The following is a 12,809-nucleotide window of genomic DNA, read 5'->3' on the forward strand; positions in this document are numbered from 1 at the left end:
TTACTAGTAAAATTATTATCTAATATCATATCATAAATGATAAGAAAATGATGAATATATTTATATATATATAGCTGATTTTGGGCTTTCTAGAGGCTTTTGCCAATGAAAGTGATTCTCATGACGTAGCTCCAATGCTGATTTTGCATGGTTCACTTTTTTTATTTTATTTGTTTGATCAAGTTTCATGTCCCAATGTTCTAATGAGATCTGCAATGCACAACTTTTGTCTCATGTTAAATATTAATTAAATATGTTTTTTTTTTTATATTTATGGATATTCAGACCAATCTGCATGCATTTCAATTAGATTTACGGAATCCTGAAATTAAAAGACTAAGTAAATCTCCAATAGTTATGAAAGGACTTGCCAGCTCAACTGCCTTCTTTACTAATTAAATATGTTTTGCCCCGTTATTTTATTTTTCATATAATTTTGCCCGTCACGCATGCATCCTCAGAGTGCTAGTAAAGGCCTGAACCGGAAAGACAAGTTTGGGACAGGCAAAATTATATGAAAAGTAAAATAAGGGGACAAAAATTAATTTTTTATTTCTAATTTTCTTTTATAAAAATAATTGAAAAGATAACATTTTTCCACTTTTTGAAAATTTAGGACCATGGGGCACCGCATCTGCAGTGTGCGTAGGTCTGACGGTAAAATGACGATGGGATCAAAGTGACATCAAATAGACAACCAATTAAACTGTTGGAACTTTCTGGTGGACTCGTTTTGTTTTGTTTTGTTTTTTTATTTTAATAGAAATTTTGAAATTATAATTTTGAGTTTAAAGATAAAATATTAAAATTATTATTATTTTAAGGTTTGAAAAAAAGTAATAATATACACAATATTATTGTTCTACTTATATTTTATTTTATATGATATGAACCATTTATTATCATTTGATGATAAAAAAATATATAATAAATGATTATTATAATAATCATATAGAGAATTTTCAATTTAGAGAGTATTAACGATACCCTGATGTCATGTCTCCAACAATATTTTATTAATGAAGTTTTTAAAGAGAGAACAACGTAATCGATCTTACAATCATGGGGACTAAAGTTAGATTAAAAAATACAGAGCAATTTCATATGAACTAATCAAATAGAAACGGTAGGAAAATAATCTGGCATGAAATGATCTCAGTCAATAACTAAAATGCAAGTCTTTACTCTTTCCTGTTTCTTCCCAATATAACACGTTAATATATTTGGACTTTAATTCGTATCAGGACGTAGTTTGTATAAACGCGTCAATACATAAGAATTCACGATCAACACGTTAATACTTGTTTGTATAGTTAGTCAAATTAGTCATTATCACGACGATCGAATATTTCTTTCGGTTCTTAATCTATCATTAAATATAACAAAAAGAATTCAAGATAATCGAAGTCGAAGTTTTTCTTCTGAGTTGGTGAGGTGTAGAAAAAAAGATAGAAATTGAAAGGAAAGTCCCATCATTTATTTATTTATTGCTGGAACACCCACGTCTTTGGAGTGCTACACATCCTGTCTTCCTCGGCAGGGCGCTAAAATTACATTTAGTGAGAAAGACAGGGATCATGGATATTGGTGCAACTACAGAATTACTTTTGGTTTTGAAAGCGTGCCTCTTTTTTGTTATAGCGAATGCTGTTCTTGGAGCTGGCAACTCAGAACACGCTGCTCCAGGGAACATTAATATTCGTCATGGTGGAAGAAAACTTGCTGAAATTCCAGGTATTTAAGTACATTTATTAATATGCTTGTGTAAAACTGGCCTACATGTTTCTTCATATATGTATGTATGTCTTAACTTGGTCCATCGGCATCCTAAGTTATTAAAATGTATGTACGTTGTGCCGTGACTATAATTCACGGAGACTGAGAAGCTTGCAGTAAACCGCAGCACACATGCATACGGCGAAAAGCTTGCTTTGTAGGGCTTTTTCCTTTTTGATAAAATTAGATGATTACTTTGATACAAAGGACGCAAATTTGATACATCTTACATATGTATATATATTAATATAAATACAGCTATTTATCTATTAAATAGTTTACCGACCCCTGTTTTATGTTTGTATTATTTACACTCAATTATATTTCAGGACCTGATTTTTTTTTTTTTCAAATCTTTCAGTACTTCAAAACCAAAATGTTTGTCCTTCAAAAACTATTTTGTGAAGTTTTTAACTATATTTTTCCCAAACAAATCCCCATCACAAGTGACCAGATTCCTCTGATCAATAAGTAGGTCTAAATATAAAATATTTAATTAAGGGAGACAAAGTGTATAATTTGAATCCAAACTCAAAACTTTTGTTCTTTAATAATATGTATCTTTTTAACAAATAAACCCAATATTATGCGAGTTCTTGGACAAAAAGCTGTGCTAATTGATCATAAGGCTTAAGTCTTAGCGTAAGCAGTGTTTGGAGATTGAGCTGTTCAAAATTAATTTCGAAAATGTTACAAGGATTTCTAGTGTGCGCGCGACAAATTAAGAAGTCGATTGATAATTATGATCTAGCTGAATTTATTTGAGTAGAGCTGCAATAAATTAATCGATTGCTTTGTTCTAACTCTCTTTTTGGTGTAAAAAATTTTAAGGTTTCATCAGCATTGCGTGTGGTAGAAATGAAGATAATGACATTGACCCGACAGGTATTCCTTACACGTTAGATAAAGGATTTATAGATATTGAAATAGTTGAAACGGTGTCTGAAAATTATGATAATCCGCTGAAAAATACATTGAGAAGGTTTCCTCAAGGAAAAAGGAATTGTTACACCCTGCGACCTAATGAAGGCAAAAACAACAAGTACTTGATCAGAGCCAAATTCACGTATGGAAATTATGATGGCAAAGACAAGGGCCCAGTATTTGACCTATATCTTGGGCTTAATAAGCGGAGAACAGTAGACCAGACGAATGGAATCTATTATGAGATAATTCACGTAGCTTCGAGGGATTACATAGACTTTTGCCTTGTGAACACTGGCCAAGGCGTACCCTTCATTTCAACGTTGGAGCTACGGCATTTGGACTCTTCCATGTATCGCATCGCGAGCGGGGCACTGTCAATGTTTTGGCGAAGTGATGTTGGCAGAACAGGCAGTGTGATCAGGTGAATCATTTCATACCATCCCGAGGGATCTAATTTATATTTTGGTGCGAAAGACTCTCCCGAATACTCACTAAACCAGTGTATTTTTTTTATTCATTTTTTTAATATTTTTAAATATATATCTTTTTAAAATTCACAATATCACTAAAAAAATTTTACCTAATCACTAAACAATAAGATAAAATAAAATTCGAGACACTTTTTTAACACCCAAATCATTTATTGGGAAATTATACCCCCACCGACAATTCTTACCAATAAATTCATGCATCGATTTTCACTATGGCTGGCTCCAGCACTATCCAATTTGTTAAACAAGCCGCTCTATATATTCACTGTTTTTTTTTTTTTTCCCCTCTTGTACGGATGATTCATAAATTATAACTGCTTTGGGTTCCGAAAGATTATTTTATTTTACTTAATAATTAAGGAATTTTTCTTTAACGATGTTGTGAAATTTTTTTTAAAAAAAGTATTTAAAAATATAAAAAAATGAAAAAAAAAAATTACCTTCTTTAGTGGGTATTCTGACTGTAGCAGTACCCTTCATACATATATCTTGATGAGAAACACTATTTCTCTCAAAAAAGTGTCTCGAATTTGTACCCCGATTTCACTTTTTTTTTTTTTAATAATTTAGTGATTAAGAAAAAAAATTAAAAATAATATTGTATTTTTTATTTTTATTAAATGTTTATGATGATTAAAAAAATGTACAAAAAAATAAAAAGAAAAAAAAAATGAAATGCATTGTTCGGGAGCTTTTTTCGGGATGGCTTTCGGTGAGTGTAGAAGTACTCTATCTTGATTGCGTGCATGACTATAATTTATACCGTTGCATTTAGAATAATGCTACAACTATAAAGAAATTTTATAAATATAAACATTTTATATTATTTATACATTAGATGTATTTTATTATAAAAATAACTTTATATTTTAATATACCATCATGTTAAGATATGCCAATTTATGTATTAAGTTTTCGTAAGATCTCTTCGTGATTAAAACATCTCTTGCACGCGTTTATTCATGATCTTTGGCTCACGTTCATCAATTCATATAAAAGCTAGCGGTTGACTGTTCAAGTACGTATCATTTTGTTCTGACACTATCTGGGGGAAAAAATGATGCCATTTAGGTATCCAGACGATGCGTATGATCGGTACTGGTACCCTTTAGTAGAAGATGATTGGATTGAAATTGCCTCCAGCTCAACCATTTACGCGGTGTCCAGCAGTGATGAAGCTTATGGATTGCCAGCTGAAGTGATGAAGACTGCTGCCAAAACACAGAACGCGAGCATTCCCTTAAAAGCTTACTTCATGGGGCTAGATCCTCTTTCAAAATTTTATTGTTACTTTCATTTCGCTGAGGTTGAGAAACTTGAACCTGGCCAACAGCGAGAATTGACAATTTCTTCGGATGGTCAAGGCTATTTGACAGAATCTGTTAAACTTGATTATCTAAATCCACATACAATGGTCCTAGATAATCTGCCAATTACAAGAGCGTCGACGTTATACTTCTCAATAAGTGCGGCTCAGGGAACTCATCTTCCTCCAATCCTCAACGCCTTTGAGATTTACGAGTGGGTAGAGCTACCAAATGAACCAACTGCCACAGAGGACGGTATGCCTTCTATTTTCTATTTTCTTGTACGGATTAAGTGTAGTATTTCGGTGTTTGGTGATGGTCCTCTATACATATAAGCAGGAGTCTTTTCTCAACGAAAACAAAACACAATTTATGTTCTCAAGGTCGTTACTAAAAGTTCAACTATTGATTCAAAAATTTTAGAACTATTGGATACTAATTTGATCAACATTTTGACCATTCCATTACTCTTCCGATTCAGACTTCCATGAAGGTTTTACTCTATTGACATTGACCTCTGTAATGTGGACCCTATTATGGTACCAATTATTAAATATCCAACCAATGATCTAAAAATTCTAAAACTGTAATATAATTTGATTAACCTCAACCTCAAGATCATACCACTCGTGTGAGTGATGACAGTCCTATATATGAAGTCTTGGGAGGCCTAAAGCCTCCAAAATATATACCCTAACATTGCATCCTTTTACAGGGGTGTCCCATACTGGGTGCAACTCGTCGAAAATGTATACCAGTTTAGTGGTTGCAACTCCTCAAAGAGTTGCATCAGCTTAGTGTGAACTGTGAACCGATCCTCTCATGGGAAATCTATCAGTACTGTAGGAATTAACCGCCAAAGCAAACTTTTGATTTCTTAGAAATGGCATTGTATCATGGATGGCAATTTTACCCGTCACCATAGAATCCACAAATGAACCATTAATGGTAATTCTAATTCGCTTTGAGTATCATACATGCTACTACATTCAGGCAAATTCAGCCTCATGGCAAAGGCACATCTGTGCATCTGCTATAAATTTTGGTTCAAAGTGTCACATTTCATATTACTCATGGGATGGTTTGTATCTCAAATTCTCCCTCCCCCTCTCTCCCACATTACTTTTCAATGATTGTCTGTTGATTCTAGTTTTGCCATTAATAATTTTAGTTCAAGCTATCATGGAAATCAAGACACGCTACAACGTGACTAGAAACTGGCAAGGCGATCCATGTGTTCCAAGTGAATACTCGTGGGATGGTTTAAACTGCATTAACGACAATCCTCCAAGGATCATCTCATTGTAAGTGCGCTTCCAAAACATAAAACTTTTGTGGAGGCATGCATGCTGTGAAATTTCAATCATGCTGTGAAAATTTCATTTTGACGGAAACTACAAAGATGGTGGCTCCCTTGTTCACAGGGCCAACTACAAGAGTTATTTCTTTCTTTTTTTTTTTTTCTTTTTTTTTCCTTTAATTAATTAATTAATATTTATTATTATTTTATTGCAACTTAACATTAAACAATGGCAATAACTTCCTCGTTTCATAATTTCAAACAGGAACTTGAGCTCAAGCAAATTGACAGAGGCTATCACTACTTCATTCTCCAAGCTCGAACAACTACAATCCTTGTGAGTTTTAATTTGAAATGTGACAAATATTTAAGCATTCAGTTTCTAAACACCAGTGTTAGCCAGACACCAGCAGGTTAAGCAACACAGTCACTCGAGATTACCAATTGGTGGATGGACCCCTGATTGCTGCAGATGTTAATAATTAGAGTGTGTATTAATTTGTGGAAAGAATTATACTTATATGCATTTTGCAAGACCTGCTAATATTTTTATGCAAGATTTTTCTTTCTTTTTTAGAGATTTGTCATTTAACAACTTGACTGGGCCACTGCCACCAGTTTTGGAACAGCTACCTAATTTAAACACTCTGTAAGTCATGGAACTCTGATCTAGGTGTTGCGAACAATACCTTCAGGGAAGGATATTGAAGTGATCTACTAACACCATCTTTGCAGGTATTTAAAGGGGAACAAGTTCACAGGTTCAATTCCTGAGGCTCTTCTGGAACAGTTTAGGAATGGAAAATTAGACTTACGTTATCTTCCTACAACCAATATTTCTTTTTCTCGATTTGCTTATTAATGTTATAACCACGTTATTTTTTTTTCTGTACGTGGAAAATGCTTGAAGAAGTATATTTCCAACTGTAATTCCATTTTTTTTGCAAGACGGATTGCATCATCTAATATATAATAACTGACCCTGACGTCTTTACTTGATGCCTTGATGCACTTTATAAACGGGTTGATGCACATACAGATCTTTGTCTATACACTCCATGTAAGGAAAAGAAGAAAAAGGAGTTTGTCATTCCAGTTCTTGCATCATCTATAACAGCAATCTCCATCCTTCTCTTCATCGTTAGTGTTCTTGCTATATATAGAAGGAAAAGAGGATCAGGTAGTTCGTGCTTTATTTTCTGCTCTTGGTTGTTATCACAATTTATACAGGCGAGCTTGCTTACATAGATACAGCACTCAATGGAAATTAACCTTATTTTTTTGTGATACAACGAAGTCTTTGATAATTAAGTCGCGAAAAAAATTATATTAAGATATAAAAAAGAACACAATCACAGAAGGAAACTGCAAATGATCGATAAATGAATTACAATAGTTGAACACCATGGTAGGTGATGAATGCGCTCATTCTACTCACTTGGTGCTTGGGTTCAATTCTCACCACACTCATGTTTACACCTAGTTTTGAGAGATCGTATCCTTCTTTAGATTGGCATCCTGATGCCCTTTCTTGCTCAAACATTAAGATAATATTAAAAATAAAGAGTTTCATCCTCCCATTCATTATCCATTCATGGTTGTACCGTCTATGCCATATAACCATCGCATCTCAATGCCCTAGTATTTTGTAAAATCAAGTATCCCCAAAATCTTCAATAAGTGGGACACCACTTCGTACCATCTTGAGGCTGACCTTAAAAAAGGATGTAACACATCCCAACATAGACAAGCATGAAATCCAGGACTTCTTCTGGCATTACTCACTGTCAAACTATAATGCAGAAACCTAAGCATGAGAGTTAATGTGCATTCCCCTTTACGAGAAGTGGACTCGGGATTTAATTATAGTAACAAGCTTGAGAAATTTAAAACATAAACTAAGCACATGATAATGCGAGCTGCAAACTTATTTTTAGCAGAGGTGAATGTTTCAATTTTGATAATCTTTCTTGCTGTAGACAGGGTCATCAAATCCCCCATCAAATCAAAGAATCGACAGTACAGCTACTCTGAGGTTGTCAAGATAACCAATAACTTCAAAAACATCATTGGAAAAGGAGGATTTGGAAACGTGTACCTTGGCAAATTGAAAGATGAAACTCAAGTTGCTGTTAAGTTTCTCTCTCCTTCATCAAACCAAGGGTACAAGGAATTTAGAGCGGAGGTTAGATGGAACAGAAGCCAGTGTTTGCAATTACTTGAAAGTTTCAAAGACTACAATTTCATGCAACTAAACAATGGAACTGTTGAGTTTTGGCTTGATTTCCTGCTGAAAATGTATTGTTTCAGGCTTGGCTTGACTGTTGCTTGACCCTGGCTCGACTGTGGCTCGACCCTGGCTCAAGCTAAGGTTCCGCTCGACCTCCGCTAGACTGTCCGCTCGAGCGAACTCATCCAGAGAGTTCCGCTCGACCTCCGCTCGACAGTCCGCTCGAGCGAGAATGCAACCCTAACGTGCGCTCGACACTTCGCTCGACGTCCGCTCGAGCGAATGTTCTGATTAGCGCCTTGTGCTATAAATACATCATTTTCTCTTCATTTTGAAGAGCCATCAGCAGCCAAGTTAGAGAGAGTTTTGAGAATCCTTTTGTACACAATCCTAAGAGTCCATTGGGTGTATTGGGGCTTTAGGATTAAGGATTTTTGTTATCAATACTCTTGTACTCCATCTTTGTTCATAGTAAATTTGTTGAAACCGACCCCGACAGTGGACGTAGGCTCACATTGAGCTGAACCACTTAAATCTTGGTGTTCTTTGTGTGCTTGCTGTTATTTTGTTGCTTCCGCTATTATTTACTTCAACTTAGCCTTTGTTTATTTGGTCCATTCCTAACAAACTGGTATCAAAGCGTCAAGCTCTTTGCAAAATCTTGAGGAATGGCTATGGCAAAGTTTGAAGTGGAGAAATTCGACGGTCAAAACAGCTTTAGCTTATGGCGCATCAAGATGAAGGCTTTGTTACGACAACAAGGCTTTTTGAAAGCTTTGGAGGGGAAGGTATCCGAGCATTCTCCTGCATTGTCAAGAGAAGAAGATGAGAAGGCACATAGTGTCATTTTGTTGTCACTATCAGATGGAGTTTTGAGGGAGGTTGCTGATGAGGAGACCGCTTCCGGTCTTTGGTCCAAGCTTGAGAGCTTGTATATGAAAAAGTCGCTCACCAACCGTTTGTATTTGAAGCAGCGACTATACACTCTCAAGATGAGGGAAGGTACTCCTATTTTCGATTATCTAGATGAATTTAATAAAACTATTATGGATCTAAGGAATATTGATATTAAGCTTGATGATGAGGATCAAACATTAATTTTGTTGTGTTCGTTGCCGGTATCATTTGAAAGTTTTGTGAACTCGATGTTGTATGGTAGAGATACCATCTCCTTGGTAGATGTAAAATCTGCTTTGAACTCTAAGGAGTTGAGAACAAAATTGTGTGTACAAGGCACGAACAATCAAGCCAATGGTTTGTTTGTGAAATATTCCTCTGGTAGTAGATCTAATGGAAGAGGTTCGGATTATGGTGGGAGTGGTTCCAGTAGTAGCTCTAAATTTAACAAGAAAAATGTTAAATGTCACTACTGTCATAGGTTTGGTCATTACAAGAATGAGTGTCCCAGATTGAAGGAGGAAAGTAAAAGTTCCTCCAATGTTGTTAGCGTTGAACAGTCTAACAACTCTGATATTGTCCTAGCAGTCAGCGGCTCTAGTGGTCACTTTGGTAACAAGTGGGTCATGGATTCAGCTTGTACATTCCATATGTGTTCCAGGATAGATTGGTTCACTACCTATGAATCAATCAACGGTAACTCCGTTTTGGTTGGAAATGATATGGCTTGTGATATTGTTGGGATTGGTTCAGTTGAGATTAAGATGTATGATGGAATCGTTAGAACCTTGTCTAACGTTCGGCATATTCCATCTTTGAAGAAAAATCTTATATCTTTGGGCATTCTTGACTCCTTTGGTTACCAGTATTTAGCTGGAGGTGGAGTCATTCGAGTCTACAAGGGCTCTTCGGTGGTAATGACAGAGAAGAAGACAGATGGTCTTTATTTTCTTCAGGGCAGTACAGTGATTGGTGGAGCATCTTCAGATGTTCTAGATTCAGGTATTACTCATTTATGGCGCATGTGATTGTGCCATATGGATGAATGAGTATGGTCATTTATGAGTAGGCAATTTTTTGCTTTGTGTAATCAGAAGACAAAAAAGCTTGATTTGTTTGTTTGCATTGTATTCTTGTAAAGCAGTGCTGAATCAAGTTTGCTGGAGTTTATGTCTTTATGATTTTTTGGGGGTACATCTAGTGTGATGTGGTGCCCTGTTTGTACTCATATTTGTTGATGACCATTTGAAGAAGAGTCTGGATTTGTTTATCTTTGTTTTGTGATGTGTTTGATGTGTTCAAGCATTTGTGAAGGCTAGTGATCTACAGACAAGAAGGTAGAGCGTTGTTCATACCATACAGTTGAATCCACTCCACAGAAATGGAGTAGTTGAATGGAATGAGACGGACTCTTGTGTAAGAGCCCGTAGTATGCTTTTGGATTTGCCAGGCTTGTCTACAGATTTGGGTGAAGCGGTCAACACAACTTGCTATTGGGTGAACCTTCTCTTCTTTACAATTTGTTTTTTCAGTTGTTGTTTCCATAGGAAAGGAGAGCATGGTTATAGCAAGAAGGTGGAGTTGTTGGGAGAGCTTCACAACAGAGTGCAGGTGGTACTCTAGATCATGCTATTGAAATTAAGTATGATTTTGATTTTGGCATTGGCGTACAGTGAGAGCAAGTCTACAGTTTCATCTGGTAGATAGAGGAGACAGTTTAGTCACCTTTGGAATATGCTCATGCAAACTTTGAGGTGTTCTTACTTTGGTAGAGAATATTTATTGTTAGCCTCCTTGTGTATTCAGAAGCCGTTGTTCAAGTAAGCAGTCTGTTCAGTGGTGCGTTGTCTTTTGTGTGAAGAGGTTGATTCTTCATTAGGACCAAACTTGTGATTTGGTCAAGTTGTCTATGGTATTGAAGACTTTTGGATGGAAATTGAGTTCTTCAAGGATAGACGTTGTGTTCGGGGTTTGTGATTCCCCTTTGGTGATTTGTTGGTGGGAATCGATTTCTTGGTTAATGGTTTTTTTTTTTTTTTTTTGTTTACGCTTGACGGAATTCAAGCCAAGGTGGAGATTTGTTGAGTTTTGGCTTGATTTCTTGCTGAAAATGTATTGTTTGGGGCTTGCCTTGACTGTTGCTTGACCCTGGCTCGACTGTGGCTCGACCCTGGCTCAAGCTAAGGTTCCACTCGACCTCCGCTCGACAGTCCGCTCGAGCGAACTCATTCAGAGAGTTCCGCTCGACCTCCGCTCGACAGTCCGCTCAAGCGAACTCATCCAGAGAGTTCCGCTCGACTTCCGCTCGACTGTCCGCTCGAGCAAATTCATCCAGAGAGTTTCGCTCGACCTCCGCTCGACAGTCCGCTCGAGCGAGAATGCAATCCTAACGTGCGCTCGACGTCCGCTCTAGCGAATGTTCTGATTAGCGCCTTGTGCTATAAATACATCATTTTCTCTTCATTTTGAAGAGCCCTCAGCAGCCAAGTTAGAGAGAGTTTTGAGAATCCTTTTGTACACAATCCTAAGAGTCCATTGGGTGTATTGGGGCTTTAGGATTAAGGATTTTTGTTATCAATACTCTTGTACTCCATCTTTGTTTATAGTAAATTTGTTGAAACCGACCCCGACAGTGGACGTAGGCTCACATTGAGCTGAACCACTTAAATCTTGGTGTTCTTTGTGTGCTTGCTGTTATTTTGTTGTTTCCGCTATTATTTACTTCAACTTAGCCTTTGTTTATTTGGTCCATTCCCAACAGGAACTCCATTTCGAAATGTAGGCACAGCTCTTAATGGTAGTTCATCATAGAAACTTGGTTACTCTTGTTGGATACTGTGATGACAGTGAAAACAAGGCTCTCATATACGAGTACATGGCCAACGGGAATTTGCAGCAGCATTTGTCAGGTATTTGCAATCTTTTTTTTAAAGGCTCCTCTCATCCTATCAGTCGCTAGCTATATGTCACCTTCATCAAATCAAAAGTACATCATAGGTTGGCTTCTAGTTAGAGCAAGCAACTTGACACAATGCAGATCATCCCGAGTCCTTGTCAAGTCAGTTCCTATAGGCAGTCCCATAAGTTTGTACAATGAGGATAATGAATCTACATGTTTCACAGAAATCCGACAAAGATTATTATTTTCTTGCATGGTTGCAAAAACCTAGGCTATTTTTTTATGACAACCAAACTAAATAAAACACAAAATTTTAATGTTTTTGCTGCAGTGACAAACCCAAATGTCTTAACATGGAATGAGCGACTTTGTATTGCAGTGGACACAGCACACGGTTTGCAAACAAATTAACCACATAATTATTCATCTTCAACATCTTTGAATTTCTTTTTTGTTTGCTTGAATAAGCCCACATTGTTTACTGGTGGAGTTACAGGGTTGGAGTATCTACATAATGGTTGCAAGCCACCTATCATCCACAGAGATTTAAAACCGTCCAACATCCTACTAAACGAATACATGCAAGCCAAGATAGCTGATTTTGGGCTTTCTAGAGCCTTTGCCAATGAAAGTGATTCTCATGTGTCAACTTCCCTAGCTGGCACTTTGGGATACGTTGATACAGAGTAAGTGTTTGTCCTAAAGTTTCTACTTTCTAAATATGTTTTTCCCTTGAGGATCACCACAGGGAATTTCATGTTCCCAATGCATCCAAAATTTATGGCCTGCTTTTAATTCAATGAGCGAGTTGTGTAAATTGGGCATGCCTAGCTTTATTCACCAGTGCGAGTTTTATAATTGCTATTCAAATGACCCTCATCTATGTTCTACTTGCAGATTTGCAATATCTGGGAACTTCAACAAGAAAAGTGACGTCGATATATATATATATATATATATTTACTAGAGTGAGTTGGCAATT

The 12,809-nt window shown here is 36.4% G+C and overlaps 1 protein-coding gene across 1 annotated transcript; it reads left to right on the forward strand.

Annotated features, from left to right (window-relative positions):
* Positions 1 to 1,545: 1,545 nt before the first annotated feature.
* Positions 1,546 to 12,517, forward strand: LOC122300860 (putative leucine-rich repeat receptor-like serine/threonine-protein kinase At2g19230). The gene is made up of 12 exons (XM_043111795.1): positions 1,546 to 1,734; positions 2,608 to 3,124; positions 4,236 to 4,756; positions 5,673 to 5,805; positions 6,067 to 6,138; positions 6,379 to 6,450; positions 6,537 to 6,616; positions 6,841 to 6,981; positions 7,781 to 7,986; positions 11,711 to 11,837; positions 12,159 to 12,221; positions 12,324 to 12,517. Exons 1-12 carry the CDS (start codon positions 1,578 to 1,580, stop codon positions 12,515 to 12,517), a joined length of 2,283 nt encoding a protein of 760 aa, XP_042967729.1. The 5' UTR covers positions 1,546 to 1,577.
* Positions 12,518 to 12,809: the final 292 nt, after the last annotated feature.

Source organism: Carya illinoinensis, chromosome 1 (assembly GCF_018687715.1).
Source record: "Carya illinoinensis cultivar Pawnee chromosome 1, C.illinoinensisPawnee_v1, whole genome shotgun sequence".
NCBI lineage: Eukaryota > Viridiplantae > Streptophyta > Magnoliopsida > Fagales > Juglandaceae > Carya > Carya illinoinensis.